Source organism: Rhinolophus sinicus, chromosome 6 (genome assembly GCF_057876585.1).
Source record: "Rhinolophus sinicus isolate RSI-liver-muscle chromosome 6, RSI-T2T, whole genome shotgun sequence".
Lineage (NCBI taxonomy): Eukaryota > Metazoa > Chordata > Mammalia > Chiroptera > Rhinolophidae > Rhinolophus > Rhinolophus sinicus.
The window spans coordinates 24849059-24872228 of NC_142506.1; the positions used below are offsets into that span (position 1 = coordinate 24849059).

At 34.2% G+C, this 23170-nt stretch overlaps 1 protein-coding gene across 2 annotated transcripts in view; it reads left to right on the forward strand.

Moving 5' to 3' along the window:
- The window catches only part of ANGPT1 (angiopoietin 1), a 266059-nt gene that overhangs the window by 190734 nt on the left and 52155 nt on the right, over positions 1–23170 (forward strand). For both annotated transcript variants that reach the window (XM_074316347.2, XM_019750655.3), the window contains exon 5: positions 17910–18037. In XM_074316347.2, coding sequence (XP_074172448.1) covers positions 17910–18037 — 128 coding nt within the window. The remainder of the gene's footprint in view (positions 1–17909; positions 18038–23170) is intronic.

Below are 23170 nucleotides of genomic sequence, written 5' to 3' on the forward strand. Positions count from 1 at the left end.
AGCCTCAGGCAGGTCCTCCAGGCCATATTCCAGGAAAAGGTATTGTTATCACAGGAGATGACAGCTCCATGCCTGTTACTGAACCTAAAGATTTTTCCCGTGAGACAAAGTGTGGGGTGGGAGGCAGTGATAATGAAGATCCTCACCCTGTAGAGGCCTAGGGGTGCTCCTGTCTTAGTTCTTAACAAAAAAGTGTAAAAAGTAAAAAGCAAAACAAAGCAAAACAAAAAAAAACTTTAAAAATAAAAAACTTACAGAATAAATATAAAGAAAAAAAGATTTTTGTATAGCTGTACAATGCGCCTGTGTTTTCATCTAAGTGTTACAAAAGTGTTGAGAAATTAAGGAAAATGTAAAAGCTTATAAAGTAAAGGAGCTAAGGTTAATTTGTTATTGAAGAAAGAACACTATTTTTTTTATAAATTTAGTGTAGCCTAAGTGTACAGAGTTTATACAGTCTACCTTAGCACAGAGTAATGTTCTAGCCTTCACATTCACTCACCACTCACTCCCTCACTCACCCAGAACAACGTCCAATCCTGCAAGCTCCATTTGTAGTACGTGCCCTATGCAGGTGTGCCATTTTAAATCTTGATACCATATTTTTACTATATTTTTCTCTGTTTAGATATGTTTAGATGGATGAATATTTACCATTGTGTTATAGCTGCTTAGAGTGTTCAGTACAGTAGCATTCTGTACAGGGTTTTGCCTAGGAGCAATAGGTTATACCATCTAGCCTAGGTGTGTAGTAGGCTATACCATCTAGGTTTATGTAAGTACATTCTATGATGTCTGCACAATGATGGAATCTCCTCAGGACACATTCATCACAATGTTATCTCCATCATTAAGCGAAGAAATCACTGTAAATGCTCAAAAGATTGTAGTATTTTTTTATGATTTTTATGCTTGCTTAAGTGCTTATAACCCACTAAAGTTATGTGATAAAAGTATTCCTAGGACGTGTCGGCTGGAAACATCCTTTTTCTCAAGCGTGTTCAGTCCAGAAACCATAAATATATTTTTGCATATAAGGAGTATTTTTGTTTAGTTTCACAGGATTTTTCTTATTAAAACATCTGTATCATGAGATACATTTAACCTAAGCACAATTAAGATACACTTTTTCTGAAATAATTTACTAAACCTTCCTCTCTTGTTCCAAACAGACAATAGTGGCATCTTAAGCTAATAGTCATTTCAGACTGAGTTGCATCCGCTTTGTGAGACTTTGGGTAACACATTTATTTTTGTCTAACCTTTGACTGCAAATATTTGGTCACATTTATTCTTAGAAACATTACCCACTAAGGAAATATTGCCCTCAATGTTACCATAGTGTCAAAGCTTAGCTGATTGCTTCATGATTTTGGCAATTCACAGTTAATGCAGGAATTAAATAGTTTATGTTGATAATAACACAGAAACAAGGTTTGGACTTCTGGGGAAAATAATGATTATCAAATATTCACCAGTCATCTGTGTTCAGAGATGATTAAACCATCATCACTTACGTGGAACATACAGAAGGCAAACAGCACATTATGTGATCATGAGTTTAATTACTAGCTAAGCATAAAAAAAGGAAGAAAAAATTTAAAAAGAAAATGGTATTTAGACTCCATCATAAAATTATGTGGGCTGATTTCCATGCTGTCCCAATCAGCTTGGAGCATACTTCTGTTACACCAAGATACGATTCATAAATGTATCCATTCATTCAAAACATTGTTGTACAACTGTTCTGGTTTAGATTCCCTTCTGAGAATAAGGATACTCATCCATTTTTATTTCACAAGTATTTTCTGAATTGCTATAATATGCCAGGTACTGTTCAGAACTCTGGGAAGAAAAGATGCAATTCAGTCTTTGGCTTCAAGGAAACTAGTTTGGTGGAGAGAAAGACAGGTAAACAGTTATATTCTGGTCCCAATGTAGGAAGAATGTATTGGAAAGTTGACAAGCTAGAAGCAGAGAGACAAAATGGGTATCTTTGCCATTATTAAAATATTAACAGATACTTAGACTGTACAAGCCAATCTTCTAAGTCATTTGTATATATTAACTCATTTAATTCTAGCAAAAGTACAAGCTGAAATTTGAACCCAGAGAGTCTGATTTTAGAGTCTGTACATTATCCACTGTACTATGATGGGGAGGAAAGGTAGAGTTAATGGTGTTTTTCATCAGATTCTCAAAAGGATCTCCTAGGAGAGAAATAATGAGGTCAGGAGCAAATGGGCAAATGGAAAGGCAGGTGGAGGGGAAATTTGTGAACAAAGAAGAATTGGAATCAAAGAAATAATGACTTACTAGAAATAGAGTCAAATATAACTTACGATTTTGGGGGTTGAGTAACTGAGAGGATGTTGATGACATTCCCTAAAATCAGCAACATGTGAAGAGAAACAGGTTTAATGGGGGAAAGATAATGAGTTTAGTTGGGGGCATATTGACTGAGGTGACTGTGGGACAACTGAAATCTGTAAGGCAGAGGAATAGGAATCTGGAATTCAGGAGCGAAATCTGGATGACTGTATAGATTGGTGTGTCCTCGCAGGAGACAAGTGGTAAATCCATGCAGCAAATGAAATCATTGAAAGTGTGTATAAAGCAATGACTCAACTATTTGGGGGCTTTATAGATCCATCTGAGAATCTGACAAAAACTTGCCTACTTTTCTCTCCCACTTAGTGCAAATACCCAGGCACAAGTTTATGTACAATTTTCAGAGAATTTACATAGCACGATTATGAACCGTTTTTAAAATAATAAGAATGTAAAATCAAAGGCAGGAAATTGGGAGTTCTTTAAGGGACAGATAAAAGGAGACCAAAAAGAAAACAGAATTAGGGGAAGAAATATTAGTGATCGGTATTACTCAGGGAGAACAGATTGTCATGAAAGGTCTTATTTTAGTGGCAAATCAGCAGAAAGGTTAATTAAAAAAAAGAAACAGACTGAAAAGTAAATTTTGAAACTCGGATATGATCTTCTGTAGGGAGAGTTCGGGTGACGTAGACGGCTCAATTGTGTAGGTGACGATTAGAATGAGTAAAGAAGTAAAAGCAAAAAAAAATGTTGTCTGCCCACATTTAAGAGACTTGAATGTGGAAGGAGAGATAACAGTTTCGGGTAGGGAGGCACACAGGTAGAGAGGATTCAAAGAAACTTAAAAATAAATACTGAGACATGACCGTATTTATATACTTCGTTCCTGATTCTGAAATTCAAACTTCAAATCATAAGGAGCTTCTGATGAAATTCGTTTTGAAAACTTCTTTCACATCATCTGAAAGACATAATGACAAATTTTTAAGTGTTCTAAATTATTTGGTTTAAAGTGTCTTTCCCAGAGGCTGATGGCAATGGTATGGAACATTTGATCATTATTTTCGGTGCTCTGGCATTCTGAAAAGGGGAAATGAGGCATTTGCTTCCTTTCCAGTGCTGAGGAGACATTTGACTCTATTCTCAGAATAATTCTACCATCTGAAAGGAATTTACCTCCTGTGCAGTGTCTATTGAGTTCGTGAAGTAAATCATTCAGTCAACAGAGAAGATAGTTTGAACTCCTGCAAGTCCCTTGAGTTAAGAATGACTTTAAAAACATCACAAGTGATGGGAGGAAATTAAAACTTTTGAATGTCACTCATATAAACATTGATAAAAATAGAAACTCTCATTTTCATTGACTGAGTGAAATATTTGGTTTTTCATTGACTACGTGTAATGCACCATTTGACATTAGGGAGAAAGAGAAAGAAAAAATACGGGAAGTCATCTGCTGAACACAACAGTGAGCACTTGTTCCCATTTAATGAGGGAAATGCTTTATCTTGACAGAAAATTATGTCAAACATTCACAATTTCCTTAAAATGAACCACACTTTCTAGCACTTCCTTTCATAAAACCCAGTGGCTTAAGGGGAAAGTGACTGTTTATTTTTGGAAATGATATATTTCTCCTTTGTGATGGAGCATGTTATCTGCTTTTCAAAAAGTTATAATTTCTGTGAAAAAGTTGTATGAATAGCAGTTAGCCAAGCTAATGATAATAATATAAAAATAATACAGTCCTTGATCTCTTCCATAAGTTATTTCTAAAGCACATCTTTTAAAATTTTTATTAAATTTATTGGGGTGACATTGGTTAGTAAAATCATATAGGTTTCAAGTGTACATTTCTATAATACATCATCTATATATTGCGTTGTGTGTTCACCACCCAGAATCAGTTCTCCTTCCATCACCATGTATTTGACCCCCTTTTCCCTCTACTATCATTCCCACTTCCCCCTTAACCTCTGGTAAGCACTAAACTGTTGTCTGTGTCTATGAGTTTTTGTTTCTTTTCTTGTTTGTTTGTTGCTTTCAGTTTTATAGCCCACGTGAGTGAAGTCATATGGTTCTCGACTTTTTCTGTTTGACTTATTTTGCTTACAATGATAATCTCAAGATCAATCCACATTGTTGCAAATGGCAGTATTTCATCTTTCTTATGGCAGAGTAGTATTCTATTGTGTATATATACCACATCTTCTTTATCCGATCACCTATCAGAGGATGCTTTGGTTGTTTGAATGTCTTGGCCACCATGAATAATGCTGCAATTAACATAGGGTACATATATCTTTATGGTTAAATGTATTCAGATTTTTTTGGTAGATACCCAGAGGAGGGATTGTTGGGTTGTATGGTAATTCTGTTCTTAATATTTTGAGGAATCTCCATGTTGTTTTCCACAGTGGATATACCAATTTACATACCCACCGGCAGTATATGAGGGTTCCTTTTTCTCCACAACCTCTTCAACACTTGTTATTACTGTCTTATTGATAATAGACTTTCTAACAGATGTGAGGTGGTATTTCACTGTTTCAGTGTTGATCTGCATTTCCCTAATAGCTAGTGAAGTTGAGAATTTTTTCATGTATCTGCTGGCCATTAGTATGTCTTCTTGAGAGAAGTTCTGTTTAGGTCCTCTGTCCATTTTGTATTTGGATTGTTTTGTTGTTGTTGTTGGGTTATATGAGTTCTTTATACATTTTGGATATTATCCCCTTATCAGAGGTGTTGTTTGCAAATATGTTCTCCCATTCTGTTGGTTGCCTCCTTTTTTAGTTACTTATAGTTCCATTCATTTATTTTGGTTTTAATTCTCTTGCCTTTGAAATCAAATTTATAAGATCCTCTTCTCTGAATCCAAGGTGCATTCATTTTGTACCTATCCTTTCTTCCATGCAGTTTATTGTTTCAGGTCTTATGTTTAGGTCTTTGATCCATTTAGAGTTAATTTTGGTGTATGGTGACAGATAGCAGTCTAGTTTCATTCTTTTGCATGTGGCTTTCCAATGTTCCCAGTACCATTTATTCAAGAGTCTTTCTTTTTTCCATTGTATGTTTTTGGCTCCTTTGTCAAAAATCATCTGTCTATATTTATGTGGGTTTTTTTTCTGGGTTCTCAATTCTATTCCATTGGTCTGTGTGTCTGTTTTTCTGCCAATATCATGCTGTCTTGATTATTGTTGCTTTGTAGTATAAAATAAAGTCAGGAAGTTTGTTACCTCTGGCCTTGTTCTTTTTTCTTAGGATTGCTATGGCTATTTGAGGTCTTTTGTGATTCCATACAAATCTAATGATTTTTTGTTGTTGTTGTTCTAGTTCCTTTAAAAAATGCCATTGGGATTTTGATGGGGATTGCATTAAATCTGTATATTGTTTTGGGTAATATGGCCATTTTAACTACATTGATTCTTCCAAACCATGAACATGGAATATCTTCCCATTTCTTTGTGTCTTCAGTTTCTTTTAATAATGTCTCATGATTTTCAGTGTATCGGTCCCTCAAATCCTTTGTTAAGTTTATTCCTAGGTATTTTTTTTTCTTTTTGTTGAAATTGCAAAAGAAATTATTTTTTCATTTCTTTTTCTGAAATTTCATTGTTAGTGTATAGGAATGCAATGGATTTTTGTACATTGATTTTGTAGCCAGCAACTTTACGGTATTCATTTATTGTCTCTAACAGTTTTGTGGTAGAGTCTTTAGGGTTTTATATATAAAGAGTCATGTCATCTGCAAAAACTAACAATTTAACTTCTTCATCCCCAATTTGGGTGCCTTATATTTCTCTCTCTTGCCTGATTGCTCTGGCTAGGTCTTCCAACACTATGTTGAATTACAGTGGTGAGAGGAGGCATCCTTGTCTTGTTCCTGATCTTAGAGGAAAAGCTTTCAATTTTTTACCATAAAGTATATTAGCTGAGGATTTGTTGTGTGTGGCTTTTATTATGTGTATGAGGTACTTTTATTTTACACCCATTTTATTAAGTGTTTTAATCATAGATGGCTGTGTGTCTTGTCAAATGCTTTTTCTGCATCTGTTGATATGATCATATGATTTTTATTCTTTATTTTGTTAATGCGGTGAATCACATTGATTTTATTGCATATGTTGAACCATTCTTGTGCCCCTGGAATGAACCCCACTTGATCGTGATGTATAATCTTTTTAATGCATTGTTGTATTCAAATTGCTAGTATTTTGTTTAGGATTATTGCATTTGTATTCATCAGAGATATTGGTCTGTAGTTTTCTTTTTTTGTGTGTTATCCTTACCAGGTTTTGGTATTAGGGTAATGTTGGCCTCATAAAATGAGTTAGAAAGTATTGCCTCTTCAATATTTTGGAAGAGTTTAAGGAGGACAGATATTAAATCATCTTTGAATGTTTGGTAGAATTCACTAGTGAAACCATCGGGTCCTGGAATTTAGTTTTTGGGGAGGTTTTGGATGACTGATTCAACTTCTTTACTATTGTTCTGTTTAGATTTTCCAGTTCTTCATGATCCAGTCTAGGAAGGTTATGCTTTTCTAAGAACTTATCCATTTCTTCTAGGTTATTGAGTTTGGTGGCATATAGTCCTTCAAATAAACAAAATTAGAAATAAAAGAGGAGAAGTTATGGCAGATACTACAGAAATACATAGGATCATACAAGAATACTATGAAGGACTATATGCCTCTAAACCACATCTTTTGGGGGTGATTTGAAATTTTGTGGTTAATTGTCTTTTGGAATTAGAGTTTCAACTTCAGAAACTAGACTATCTGAGAAGGGATATCTCTTGGTTCCAGCTGGGCCTAGAAGTTACCAAGGTGAAAGGCTACACACACACACACACACACAAATTGTTGCCTTGATATTCCAACATTACTGTGAGTAAACTCAATTCCTTCTTCTCTTATGCCTTCATGGTCTGGTTGACTAAAGCCAAGAAGCACAAAATATTTTGAATAGAATTTCAACAAAGTCATTTCCTGGGCTCATCCACATTCAAGTCAAATTCAACAGATACTTTCTAAGTTCAGGGATGTAATGGGACATTGGACATTAGTTACAGATAAGCTATGGTACTCTACACTGAACCGGATGAAACCTGTAATTACTCAGAGAAAAAGAAGAAAAACACATTTTATTAACATCATTCAGTACGTAAGCATCACATCAGCCATGGACTGAAATCGTCATGAAGTGTTTTATGCTTTAAGAAGAGAAAGAAAAAAAAGAAAGAAAACCTGAGAAATGTTGCAACTGTACAGTTATGTTTAACTACATATAAACAAAATATTGATTTTTAGCATAAGATTTTTCTAAAAGGCAATTGCAAAGAACCTTGAAAACTATCAATTAATTTTGTTTTTAGTTTCCTGTGGATGCTCATCATTTATTATCAACTAAATAACACCAATATCATAACACTGGACTCTCTTCTTACTACTGGCTTGGGTGTTCACATTCTGAATGGGACCAACTTTAGTAACAAAGCACGTTCATATATGACCTACCAAGAATAACCTACCTTTTTTTTTTTAATGAATTTATGATGAAGTTAAATTATTAAATGTAATACCAATTAAGTCATAGCTCTTCTAATTTTATTATGTCCTTTCATGTACTCATAATTACCTATAGGTGTGAACATTCTGCTTTCACAACCAGTGTGAATTGAGAACAGTGAATTTGAACTTTGGTTTTAATTTTAAGTGGAGATTTGGTTTTAATGGAAGGTTTTTCCAGTTGTTTCTGCTTTGTGTACACACTTACAAATGCACAAATAAACTGAATCTCAACCATATTCAACCCAGGCCATGTCCCTAGAACAAGGATTTAGTTTGAAATGGTCACCACACCAGCATCTTAGAGCAGCTATGATACATGCCATGTAGAGGGCAGTGCATGATGGTCTCTAAGGAACAGGACTCAGGACATCCGACTTCTAGTTCTAGTACTGCTGCCAGATCGCTTAACATACAAGTACCACACACCTTTGATTTTGCTTGTTGTCTGTACAACCCACACATTTTATAACCCTTATCAATAATATCATATCTTCTCTTTGTTTTTTTCTATCACTCTTGACTGAGGAAGCCCTAAGTTCAGAGTAAAACTCCAGGTAGAATCCCAGCTGGTAGCCAAGTACTGCTCTTCAAGTATATTTCACCACAAGAGAAAGAAACAAAGTGACACACCTATGGTGGCAGTCAGCCTTTATTTATTTAAAACTTCAAAGTGAAGTTTTGCCTGTGTGTCAGTTTTCAAAACCATTTGTCAACTACTTTCTACCCTTTAGAGCATTGCCTGAAGACTTTCATTCTGTTTTTAATGGCTTTTGCTGAATTTAATATGTCTACTTATACTAGGACACAAAAGATGCCCTTTAAGCTTTCCCACATGCATAGGAAATCTTTTGTTCAAAATCAATATATTCCAGTCATGCCAAAAACATTACATGGAAAATTACCACACATGAAACACCTGAAATATCTTTGTTAATGAAATGACCTTCCAAACAAATGGCAAAGGTCATGGAGCACTCATAACTGCCCATCAGGGTGCCCAAAGGGAAAAGAGAAATAAATTTTATGAAAAATGAATAATCACTTGATTAAACTGAAGTTATGTGTAAATCCATTTTCAACTTTCAGTAATTTTTTTTTCATTCATAGTTGCTTAAAGTGTAATGTGCTTTGAATATACATTCAGTTATATATGTGAGTCGTTTCACATTAAAGGAGCATTAGAAAATTTATTTAAATATACTAATCAAACTAAAATAGAAGTATGTAGATGGTTCATTATTCTGTACTTAAAAAAATGTACCCTAAAATTAGTAATCCACCTATGAATGCCATAGAGTGCTTTGCATGTCCACATAGATTTAAGTTTACCTTATGCATATATCTCAATATTAAAAATGTATATATGTATATATTTATATGTATATATATTTATATACACATGTATATATAATCTAAAATTATATGTAATGGTTAATATATTCTTCAGATAATTAAAATGTATCTCCTTAAGTAGCAAAATTTTAAGAAAGTTAAAAAATATTGTGATGGTGAATTGTTTTTAATCCTCTCCTCTCTTTTTCCTCTAAGTAGAGAAGATTGTATAAAATGAAAGCTTTTCTCAAAATTTACTTTACTATCATCAGCATGAATTAATATGTATCACAATAATACCATGGTGTTTTTAGAAAATTATATAATATAATATGTCCCTTATACGCTGCCCCCACGATTATCATTTCTTCTTTTTGCTTGCTTGTAAAATTTTACTGTATTTTCCTCATACATACAGAAAAGCTTTTAATTATTAATTTTGCTGTTTTTCATGCCAGATTCTAGCATTGAACACCAACACACTCACAAACACACACACATATGCCTACTCTCACCTCCCTCACTAGCCCTCCCTCTAAATTTGTAGCTGCTAGTAAATAGTCCAGAGGCTGGGACACCAAGTCATTAGGCTTGTCAAACAGTATCTACTACTAATGCGGTAAATCCTGGTCAGCATAACGTATAAGGTATGGACATTATGCAATCCAATATGGTTTCTCAGGGGCCTCTTACTCAGTAATCCTCTGTTAGCTTTTGAAGTTCTGTTTTATATTTCTGCTGAGAGTTCCCCTCTCACAGACAATTCTGCTACCTGTGTTTCTCTTCTAGCCTCATCTCAATATTTTTCTTTTTGGTCATGTCTGCCTCCTGTCACTCCTTGCATACTTCCTCAGTCCATGCCAAGAGCCTGTACCCATTCAGAATTGAGGTTTGTCCTGATGCACTCAAGACCCTGGCTGTGACTTTGTCAGCTAACTATTGCTGCGACTCTGTGACACATGATTCACTTGAGTTCTGTTTGAATTTGACTTTACTGCAGAAACCAGTAAGAAGTAGTTAAGAGTCTCAGCCTTATAGTTAGAGTTCCATTACTTGTAAGTTTTGTTGAAGTTAGAGAGCACACTGAGCTAGTTTCCTGATCATGATTATTATAGTTCCACCAGGAAGATGATGGATAGTTAAAATTTTACAGAGTATCTACAAAGCAATAACACATAAAGAACTTAAATGAGGGTAAAACAGTCCTTTTTACAAAAAAAGTCATTAAAATAGTAATGCTGCAAGTAAACAATGTTAAAGTGTTCCCTCATACAAGGGTTGGAGGATTGTGGGGGAAAAGAATAGTAGATTTTTAAAAAGGGAAGCTTTCAGCTACTTTACCAATGACTTCAGATTTGAAATATTTACAAATACAATATATTATGTGTTTGTTATACTGTGACATAGTGATATATATATATATATATATATATATATATATATACACATATGTGTGTGTGTGTGTATATATATATATATATATATATATATATATATACACAAATATATGTTAGATTAAACCATGTTCAGTTGCCATTTTTTGTAGGTTAAAAACTATCATGCTGAGATATCAAATGATGAGATATTTAGGTTCACATGCTTATGTTTTATATGAGATAAAATGCCAACTGTGACATTCTCAATTTAGAAGCATAAAGATTTTATGTATTTATGTGGTTGTGTATATGTAATATATATGTATAAAATCACTGGTAAGTCTCCCTTTCCCTCACACCCATCCACAAAATACTGAAACGCTGAATATTGCCTGCAAATCTTTTAATTTTGCCGCACCTTTGAAATGCAAAGTATCACCTTCTTCAACTTCTAAAAGTTGTTTCAAATAAATTAGGGTTCTAGGAGGTGTCTTCAAATGGCCTTTGCATGAAATGCCCACACACCTGTGTCAAGAGTATAGAAGCTAATCAATTGTTTGCTTGTTTTCACCTTGTCAGATATGCCTTTTATTTTCGTCCATGTGCTCAGTTAACACCAGTAACCTGTTGTGTTGAAAATTACAGATATAGGGTCAATTCCTAGGCTTGTGAGCTCTCTGATGATGATGGCCCAAAATGTACCACAAGGATTACCTTTAAATCAATAACTTGATCCACATACAGTGTAATGTTTGCTAAATGCTGGAGAGATATGAACCATGAGCTACATCTAAGGTAGAAAAAGAAAGTTTGAAGAATCAATTCTTTTATAGCAACTATTAGGAAATGAACAAGATCAAGGACTTTGGCTTTTTTTCAGTGTCTCTGGTAGCAAGACTAATTGCCACCTGTGTTTTCTACTAGGTCTGCTGAGACTCAGTTACCAATTCTGCATTCCAGGAAGTTTTCTCTTTAGGGTTCATCTGAATTGAAGTGACCCTGTGCCTCACTTTCATAGTTCTTCCCTGAAATCAGCCTGGTGGCAGATATACCATCTGGATTGAAATTGGTTGGGCAAATAAAAGGAAGGGCCTGACAAAGTCAATAGCTGCCAGAGTGAGGGTTTCAGGTTGCTCATTGGCTGAATGCTGGCTGGTGAAAGACAGACATACACCTGCTTGTCTGTATGTCTTTCCTTTTAGATCATGAAGATTTGGTTGTACAGATAAGGCTAAATGAAAAGAATGAATAATGATTCTTTCCTAACACTTTCTAGATTTATTTGCTGATATTGGTGTAGGTAAAGTCTGAACTGGCATACCAGCCTCTTAAAATTTAGTGCAGATAAGCTCTTTTACATGTTTTATTCATTCAGGTGTTACCTTGCCTGGACAGCCTTCCCCATGTGTATCTGGCAGATATAGTGTGTTCTTTCTGCATACTCCCAATGCAGTTGATACATACCTCCAAGATAACAACTGTGGACGTTATCTCTTTTTGGTGCTATGTTTCAACTGGTAACATTACAGCTTTAGAAGCTGTTGCTAGCCATCTTGTGACCAGGTAGAGTGGCAACAACTGAGTCAAGAAAAGATGTTGTTTGATACCTGATCATGCTTTACCTAAACCTCTATCCTAGATTAATTACCTTTTTCAATAAATTATATTTTTGCTTAACCCAGCTTGAGTTGAGTTTTCTCCTATCATGGATATAGCTATTATGAGCTATCATGGAGACCTACTAACATAGGTCTTTCTCCCATCAGACTGTGATCACATTAAGGTCAGGTTGTGGTTTTCGTACATGTGTATCTCTGTTGCCTAGGATAAGTCACGCAAATAGATGTTCAATCAATATTTGTTGAATTAACTAATATAGGATGGAGTAAACTGAAACAGAGGACATGCTTTTAATTGAGAGACCAATGAAAAAAGCCTTAGTCTATTTATCTTACATTTAGGCTTTCATTAAATTTTAATTGATGACAACTGAGGGAGGATAGTGAGACCAGTAAGAGAAAGAGGAAATATAGGGTTTGGAAGAAAAGATTAGGTAATATTAAACAAATGAAAGTTGGGGTAGCAGTAGGAACTACCCAACAGAGAAGTAGAAATATGAATCCGCAGGCCAAGAGAAAAGCAAACACATAGTCAAAATGCAAGACAACTTCTGTAGTAAAAAGTTGGATCTATGGATCAAATGGCTTTGCTCTTCATAATAAACCATAAAACAAGGCCAGATATAAAGAATGAGAAAAGATAGGAGTGAGATTTAGTCTTGAAAAAAATGGAAAGATTTGAAATACACTATTCAGGAAATGTAATAGAAAGTCTCTTAGAAGTGACCAAGGGTTGGACTGAGCAGCATGGAGAACAAAGCTGATTTTAGACAACACACATTTTGATGACATTAAATAGCCTCACATCAGTGTTTTCAATTTAGAAATTGAATAAACACCCTTCCTTGTGTCAGGATTTACCCATGCAAGGGTTAGTGGGTGAGAGGACAGTGAATGGAGAGCACCATGAACTCCACCAGAGCTATTCTTTAAAGCTTTGCTCTGAGATCGAAGTTAGGAAGAAAGAAAATGGAAGCTAGGAAGGGGCTGGCTGTAATGGAGGGGATCTACAATCCCAGTTAGAGAAAAGACAAACTCATTAAGAAGTAAAGAATGGGAGAGAAAAAGGTAAGAGTATGTGGTCAAAGAAGGAACTTTTAAATGTAAAGATTTTTTTTTAAATTCACAGTTTTAAACCAGTTTATTATTATTATCATTATTTTTTTTTTTTTAGGTTTTAAAATAATATTTGTTTTTAAAAGTTAACATGTGCATATTATAGGAAACAAAAACACAAGAACAAAGTCATCCATAATCACAAGCAATTTACTTTGACAGATAGATAAACACCTCTGTCAGGTCTCCAGATCACTCTCCCCAATTCTGTCCAGTTGATACTTCTTTTATCCTATTCCATCAGGTTTTTCATATCTGCCTTTTGTCACTTACCATACATTCATCCAGGCATAATCTTTGTTAACCTGAAAATGAAAATCCAAAGTGAAAGCAATGAGTATTTATTTGAGATAAAAAAAGAACAGCTATTTGGGAAGCACTGATTCGGGCAGAAACCCAAACAGTGCTTTGATTGGAGACAAAGGCAAAGAGTATTTAGGAAAAAGGGAAGGGAAACAATTACAATAATAGAAGGAAGGCATATCTGTTGGTGCATGTAAGCTAACATAGTGACTCTAATTCTAAACAGTGTTTTGCTTTGTTTTTTTAATTTTCGGTCTGGTAGCCATCAGTCTGGTAGTCATACTATCTGATTTCTTGTCGTCTTTATAAACAGTTGTTTGGGACGTAGTGTTGGTTTCGGCCCAGTCCAAAGTTTTGAGGAGTAAGGCAGGTCCTCTGGGATAGCAGCTCTGGCTCCATTTTAAAGCAGCTCTGTTTATATTATTTTTTACATCTTCTATCGTATTGAATCTCAAGAGCTACAAAACTTTATCCTTAATTCTGACACTTGTAGTCTTCAGTAAATTCAACTTTGTTATTGTCTTTCTATGTTTCAGAATGTTTCTTATGTGTCCAGTTTTACAATATCTAGTCATAACACTGAACTTCCTAGAACTCTCTGGTACTTAACAAATAAAATAATTAGTCTTGCCAATTTAAGTTATGAGACTAAAACCTCTACAATTAACATGTTGGTATATACATCATATATCATTTCATCTGAAATAATCCTTAAATCTTAACTGTTCAGATAAAACTCACAATACAGCAAGATTAGATTACCTGGGTTTTTTTTTAGACTTAAATAATGATGGTATGACCTGATGTAGTCAATGAATAAAATAAGCCAATTAGTGAACTTTCACAAGGAGAGGCCAGTTCAATATAAACCTACATGTAACAAGTGAAGTATAAGTGGCCTCCATTTAAGCACCTACACTCTACACTGTTTGGATTTGAGAGTAGAAGACAAGAGCTTCCAACATTCCATTGACTGGCTGGCTTTTCTTAGCCTGCTAGTGTCCTTCCATAGGACACTAAAAATAATATAATGTCACTATTAATAATATTATTATATTACCACAGCAACAATAATAATAACTACAATTTCTTGAGTACTTATTGTAAGTCATTTGGCTCTGTTACATAATTCACACACTTTCCTCAGATATATGTGTAACTGTCCCACTTTGTAGATTAAAGAAGGAAAAAACACTCTGAAGGTCAACCTACCCTTATAGAAAGAGTCTTCTTCAAATCATAGTCTATAATACAAATGTCAAAAGTAAGCTGTGAATGCAGCTTTTACATTGATTTTAAATTCTCTAATACTCTAAAATGTAGCCTGGATCAAACTTTCAAACATAATGTTTACTAATTAATGACTAATTAAAAACAAGCAATCAGACAATCAGATTTTTTTTTTTTTTTAGAAACAAAGACTACTGCTCCTGGGAAGAATGTGTTTCAATTTTTCAAAAAAACCAAACTATTTCATGAAAATGAAATATCTATATTAGATATGTTGCCATAACAACAAACCCATCATATAACCTAGTATTAGTTATACCTTTTATGGTAGACTTGTCAAACCATTTTTCCAATTAAAAGACTTAAATTCATGGTTTGGACATCATTTTTATACATTTAGTTTGCAGATAAACAATATAATACCCATTTTTTCCTCTATTATTTAAGATGTATGTGAAATAGTTTTCTTCCTTCCACACAACAGCCTCTTCACCCACATCTTCCTGGAGAGGAAAAGAAAAGGGGAAGGGAGATGGCAGAGAAGTGGGAAGGGAATGTATTCTCCTTACATAACTAAATAACGGGGGGCAGGAAGTGGTATATGCAACAGGAGAAGCATTTTCTGCTTAGATAAGTGACTTTCTGTATCTTTCACCCAAAAAAGGAAAAATGGGTTTACCATTGAATTCCTGTTGAACATATCTTCCTGTGTTGTTCATCCTCTTAAAAGATCATACCAAGACATGGAAACAACCGAACTGTCCTTCGATAGATGAATGGATAAAGAAGTTGTGGTATATATACACAATAGAATACTATTTGGCGGTGAGAAAAGATAAAATAGGACCATTTGTGACAACATGGATGGATCTTGAGAATATAATGCTAAGCAAAATAAGTCAGACAGAAAAAGCAGAGAACCATATGATTTCACTGATATGTGGTATATGAACCAAAAACAACAAAAGAACAAGACAAACAAATGAGAAACAAAAACTCATAGACATAGACGATAGTTTAGTGGTTACCAGAGGGTAAAGGGGGGGGGGTGCTAGATGAGGGTAAAGGGGATCAAATATATGGTGATGGAAGGAGAACTGATTCTGGGAGGTGAACACACAAAGGGATTTATAGATGATGTAATATAGAATTGTACACCTGAAATCTATGTAACTTTACTAACAATTGTCACCCCAATAAACTTTAATTAAAAAAGAAAAAGAAAAAAAAGATCATAAATTTTAATTGGTATTTCTTTACATCCTTTTTTTACATCTAATTTGGTTATTTCAAACTTTTCAACAGATCAAGCATTTAGAACTTAGAAAGATTTTGCTTTAGAAAATAACAGTCCATTAGCTTAAAATAAGCACAAGTGAACTGCACTGATGTGTTTGAAAGTAAAACCTTTATGTAATCCACTGACATTCCCAATGCAATTAAAGATGGCTTTTGAGTAAACATTTATACATTCATTTTTAAATTGTTATGGCATACGTTCTATGCAATACTTCTTCACTATCGTATGAACCCGTAATCCTCTGATTACTTATCCTGTGTTGATATGTAGTGTAATAGTGATGTTTAAATGTAATTATTAATACAAGTAGGCAAAACCACTAATGCAGACATGAGCTATAGAGAAAAACATGATACTATTAAATGATATACTTCTATATTTCTGTTATGGCAACATATCTGACATGGATATTTCATTTTCTTGAAACATAAGTATTTTTGGAAATTTAAAATATTTATATTGAGATAGTCCTTCTCTCTACCAAAGTTAGACTGTTTATTTTTAATTGCCTATCAATTAGTAACATCATGCATGCAGGTTAGTATTTTAGATTGATAGAGAATTTAAAATTAATTTAAAAGCACTGATTCGCAGTTTACCTTTGGTGTTCTTGTTATAAAAGACCATTGTGACTCAAAGTGATTGAAAGCAGGTATTTTTTAAATAACATGAGACTTTAAGGGCAAGATGATAACATATTATTAATCTTTACTTCTAGAAAAAGATTAATAAAACCAATTACTAAAATAATATATATTTATTAGGAAATACAAAGTCATATATATTTTATAAATATGCCACTCATATCATTAGCTAAAGACTACTAAATATGAGTCACTTTTGTATTTTGATCTCATTAATAATAATTTAATAATGGATGAAGCTTAGGAAATAAAATTAAGTTCTCAGAAAAGACTAGCTCTAATTAAATTTATTTTCCACTTGACATTCAGCCTTTTCTGAGCTTTTTCCCTATATAACTTAATTTCAATGCTTATTCACTTTTTATTATATTTTGTATTTGTGTATCATCTACCTAATTGTATAGCTTTAGGGCATTAAATTAAAAAAAAAGTTCAGTTGCCTTATCTTTCTGGGTAGTTAAATTGGGTCAGAGATTCTTTTCTACTTTCTAAATCTAATTACTTTCAGAGGGTTTTTTGTTTTGTTTTGTTTTGTTTTTTATATAAAAATTTCTGGACTTTTCAATTTAAAGCCATGAAAAAACACTACTGCCTACTTTTAGTGTTTTAAATCTCCATGCTGTTTGAATTTATCTTCATCTCTTCCTCCTCCAAAAATGCTTTAACATTTTTTAAAACTTTCCTGTGAAATGTAGGTGAGAACTTTTTAGAAATCTTGCAGGAATATTGACATGATTGTTACCAATGGGAGGTATCACATGATCACGTCGTTTATCCCTTGAGTTGATGTTCTGGAAAACCTTCAGAGAAAAACAAGATTTATGAAATTAAGGAAAATAAAAAAAGTATTCAATTCAGTCAAAAATTGCTCTACAGATTTTTCCTTAAGCTTTGTAATTTTATGAGTCACCTCAAAATCTAGTATTATCTTTATGATAGACTTTTCAGTAACTAATATTGAAATTTGGTTGGCGGAAATGAAGACTTGCTTAGTTATACTTGAAGTCTATTTGGGTAATAGTGGTACTAATATGCTTATTCACATATTTCAATCTTTTTTTTTTTTTTTTTTTTTTTTTGCAGTTTTACTAAAGGGAGGAAAAAAGGAGGAAGAGAAACCATTTAGAGATTGTGCAGATGTATATCAAGCTGGATTTAATAAAAGTGGAATCTACACTATTTATATTAATAATATGCCAGAGCCCAAAAAGGTAAAACCAGAAGTGTTTGTTTATGAGATGTAAAGCAGATCCTAGTTGAATTGCCGAATAACCTGATTGATTTGTGCTTGTTAAACTGAAAGTATATATGCATGACCTCTTTTCTTTCAAAAATACTGTTTCTTAGGTCCATAAAAGATGAAAACCTATTGTACAGACCTCCCCCATCTCCCTCATCTCCCATTTCTCTTCCACAGAAAGTTTTCTGTTTATTCTCTGCTTATTCCTGGGGTGTCCCATTGCTTATAAATGCTTGTCTTATGAAGATTACATGTCAAAGTCACATGTACTTCAAGTGCATAGGGAAGAGTTAGGAGCTATCGTCCAAAGTCCCAAGATTCCAGATGGCACACACCATCTACAGTACAAATACTGTGGAGAAGGAGCTAGGGGCATATTTCCAGAATTACTGTTCCTATTAGGGTGAGAGAAACATTCTGTCTTGAAAGGATTTGCTTTTCAAATTTAGTTAAAAGAGTGGGTTGGAGGATAGGATTCATCAGTATATTGAATGGGATCCAAAGTAAACTTCAAAGTAAGAAAAAACTATCTTCCTGCTGTCACATCACTTTTATATATTCTTTCTCCCTATTTATTCATTGAATCCCCCATCCATTCCTCCATTCCCTACATATTAAGTATATGTCATTCATTTGTCAGTCATTGACAAGGGTTATAATACAGAAAAACAGTTGCCAGTGTAGGAATGAAGACAGACAATTACACAGATAATTACAATATACTATAGAAGTGTAGTGATACAGAAGACGGTCTGTTTGAAGCAGGGTTTATGGAGAGCCTGAGGAGAGCCGTGCTCTTCATCATGTTACAGCTTTAGCTAGAGGCCCAAGATCCCAAGAAGACTGTCTGCCTTTGGAGAGATTCATCCCCAACTTTCTCCTCCTTTTGCCCCCCTAAATTACTAGTACCATGTCCCTAGTTCCTCTGGATACTGTGCACATGCTCTTGGAAAGCCTTCCCTGATTCTCTCAAGCAAATTTGCTTGTCTTTCTCACTACCAGAGTTCTGCAAGATCAGGAATTGTACCTTTTTAAATTTTTTTTCTTAATTTTTATTTTTTTTATTGAGGTAAAATTGGTATATAACATTATATTAGTTTCAGGTGTATAGCATAATAATTCAATATTTGTATGCATTATAAAGTTCTCCCCACAATATCTAGTTACCATCCATCAGCAAATGACCCTCTTCACCCATTTTGCCCACCCTCAACCCCCTTTCACTGTGATAGCCATGAATCTGTTCTCTATATCTATGCATTTTATTTGTTCTTTTTTTATTTTTTTATTTTAGATTCTACAAATAAGTGAAATTATAAGATATTTCTTTCTCTGTCTGACTTATTTCACTGCGCATAATACCCTTAAGGTCCATGTTGTTGCAAATGGCAAGATTTCCTCCTTTTTATGGCCAAGTAGTATTTCATTGTATGTACCTTTTTATCTTTGATTTCCTGGAACCCAGGATAGTTTCTGGCACGTTGAAGGTCCTCAGGAAATATGTGCTGAATGAATGAATAAACAGCCTGCTGATGATAATATTAACACTCTGTGTAGTATATAATAAGTGAGCCTAACTTCTTTTGTCTTCCTGGTTGTTAGATTCCTTTGGTTGGTGAGGGAAATGTGTATTGGAGACCACTTTGTTAGGTGTCAAACAGTTGTCAAGAGGGAGAGTCTAGACACTACCAGTATCTTCCCTCTCCTGATTTCAATAAAGATTTGTGGTTTAGGTTACCTGTTTATTTTTGTTGTTGTTGTTTTTCCCCTTTGCTGGGATGACATTTTACCCTAAAAAGAGGCTTTGCAAGCAATTCTATAAGAGTAGGGAGGGGTCGGGAAAGCACGTGAGAGAAGTGATGGCAGGCACAGTTTTGCGTATTGCTACCTGGGTCAGAGAAGTTTGGTTCCACCTGCTTTTCACTTTGGGGCTTTTGTGCAAGATTTCACTGATTCAAGTGCTCCATGGCTTTAAAATCAAACAAACAGAAAAAGCTGTGAGGTTATAATGGCGAGTCTAGGAGTAAGGAGAAGAGAGTAACTTAGTGTTAAGGAGAAGGTCTTTGAATCCTTTGGATCGTGTGATATGAAGCCCTCCTACTCTGCTTGCTCATATCCTAAAATCGTATTAGGTTGTTGCAAAAGTGATTGTGGTTTAACAGGTTAAAAATAATTGTGAAAACCGCAATTGCTTTTGCACCAACCTAATACTTATGCTTAAATTCAACTCATACACACACAGGTATGTAAACACCGCACACACTCACACAGCATACACATATATATCTAAAGTGGTTAGAAACTGTCCTCAGGGAGAGAAGTAGAACTAACATAAATATCCTTATTCTCTGTAATTTACCTGAAAGAACCCCTAAATTATTGTCAGTTCCACTGTAACATACCTTGAGTATAAAAACAAAGTTAACTAAAAATATTAAGTGACCCTCCTTTTAGACTTCTCATGATTCTATGATTCATATGAATATAAAAATAAAATGGCTTTTAAAGTTTTCAAATTAACATTCATACTTTTAGAATTGTTTTCACTCCATCATCAGTACCACCAAGTAGCCTTGGTGGGGGCACCACAAATATAGTTCTGTCATTCCATGAATTTTAATTCATGTATAACCACAACTCTATTCTAGTTCAAAATGTTTTGAGATACAAATGACGTACAGCCTATTTTCAGAACCACTGCTCCTATTAGGGTAGAAGAAAAATATCCTATCTCAAGTCATTCTCTTGAATGACTCATAAACTTAAATAATAATTCATGAACTTGAATAAATTTGCTTTTCATGTTTACATAAAGGAGTGGGTTGGAGGACCCAGTTCACGACTTTGGGGCCTGGCTCCTTTGCTGGTTTCACCAGGATAGCATGATTTAAACTTACACTTCTGCACAGTTGAATTTTACATATTATGGAGTACCAGGCTTGGTCATGTTAAACAAAATCTGAAATATTAAACCTGCAAATGTGAAATATCTGCTAAATTTTAAAACCTCTAAGATTTGGGCTTAAGAAAAACTAGTCGCCTGAGCAGATTCACAGTTATATTAGTACAGGCCTGTAACAGGCAAATTTAGTCACTGTGGAAATGGCGGCATCTGCTCAAGACTATCATTAGATTTCGTTTTATTGGAAATAATAGCAGAGCGTGGTGAGAGGAGGAGATAACTGAGCAGAAGGGAGAAATACTTTGACCTTCTTCCTGATGTAGGTGTTCATTCCCTTGTTTTATCTGTTCCCTTTTATGATCATAGATCCTCTCACAAGTAGTAATACTGTTTTATTATGGAGACGGAGATTTTAGACTGGTAATACCTGCGCTTTTTCATAGGTAGCATATTTTGTTTTAAATCACTTATTATAGTCACATAACTTGGCAGTAGTAAGAATAAATATTGTGTGAATTCCCCCAAAGTAATTTAGAAGCTGATTCATACAATAGTTCAAATGTATCGAGCATTTACAGTTTGCCAAGTCCTGTTCTAAGCACTTTAGATATATATTCACTTGTGTACTCTTCATATTCTCTGTGAGATAGGTGCTCCCAATATTCCTATTTTAGAAAAGTAACTTGCCCAAATCACATAGTAAATATTGAACACAGGCTTTGCCACAAAGGAATCAACTCCAGACTATAGCATCTTAAAAGGGGCTAAGAAGGATAATTATTTATATTAGTGATGACTGAAGTTGCACCATCCATAATTTTTGAATATGAAGCTGTGTGAGTGACACAGGAAAGAGTTTATTATCAGAAAATTATGTAAAACTGATTCATGCTATGATTATAAGCCACCTGGCTCCCTTTCACTATATAATCTCATTTTCTTCTCCTATTTTGATATAAATCATTGATATTCTCTTAATCCTATAAAAAGTGCTTGGAAAATGCATTTTAGGGCCTTCGCCCTTCCAAGTAAATTACGTTTGTCAATGTAAACTTTGGTGCTACTTTTGGATATACTTAGCAAAAGCTTTGCTCACTGTAATGCTTGCTGCAGAAGTTCTAGCAAGATCAGAAACTCAAGGCAAGCCTACTTAAAAACAAAAGAAAACAAAATATGTACGAGTGTGGGTATGATATGGGATATAGGCCAATCAATAAAATTGGGCTATTTAGGTAATTGATGAAAACTATTAACAAGAATTATCTTTTAGACAGAGCGAGAGTTGCAAGTATACAGAATATTTATGCAGTTACTGTTTTGACCAATATGGTTTCCGGTGAAGAAAGAATGTCTGCAAATGTTAGAAAAGTGTTATCTTTTCAAACGTAACGTGGAAGACAAAGGTGGTTTTCTAGGGCTATTTAATTTTTCAAGTAGATAGAAAACGAGAATTATATTATTTCTATATTTATCTTGTACTTTTATGTTATTAATAGCATGTGGTTATTTTCCTCTCTGAATTCCCTTCAGTGCACAGTAGTAGGAAATTTTTCCTTTCATTCCCTAAGTTTCTAAAACCAAATGCCTTAAAGCTAGCCTAGTTTCATCCAAAAACATAAACCGTTAAATCATAACTCAGCTTATTGTAAAATATTAAAAATTTGTTTCTGAATTTATAATTCCCCTAATCCTTAGAAAAGGACTATAACAAATGTGTTGAGTCCTTTTTATTTAAGGTTATAGAAAAGTAATTAATATCCTCAAGCCTAATCATTCCAACTTGTATGGAGCATAAAAACATAAGAACTATGTGAATCAAATTTCCCTTTTTTGTTTGGTTTTAAATCTCCATATTATGTTAAAAGGTATTTAATGCTTGAAAGCTTCGACCTTGCCTGGGATAAGAGCCAGTTCAACCTTTTCTTGGACGGAGTTAAGCCTAAGTCATATGATCAATAAATGCAAGCGGCATAGCAACTGCAGCGGGGCCTTGTCTGCAGGAAGGGTGCTGCCAAATAGCACAGACCACACAGCACTGGCAAAGGAACTGTTCAAGTCCTTTCATCTCTCAGATCTTTTGAAACAAACTACCTATTTTCTTGACTGTCCTTCATCTATTAATATGCATAGGCTTTTTATTTTTCTTCTGACTAGAAATACATGGCCTTTTTTTTTCTAGAGTAAATCCATCTTCTTTTTTAT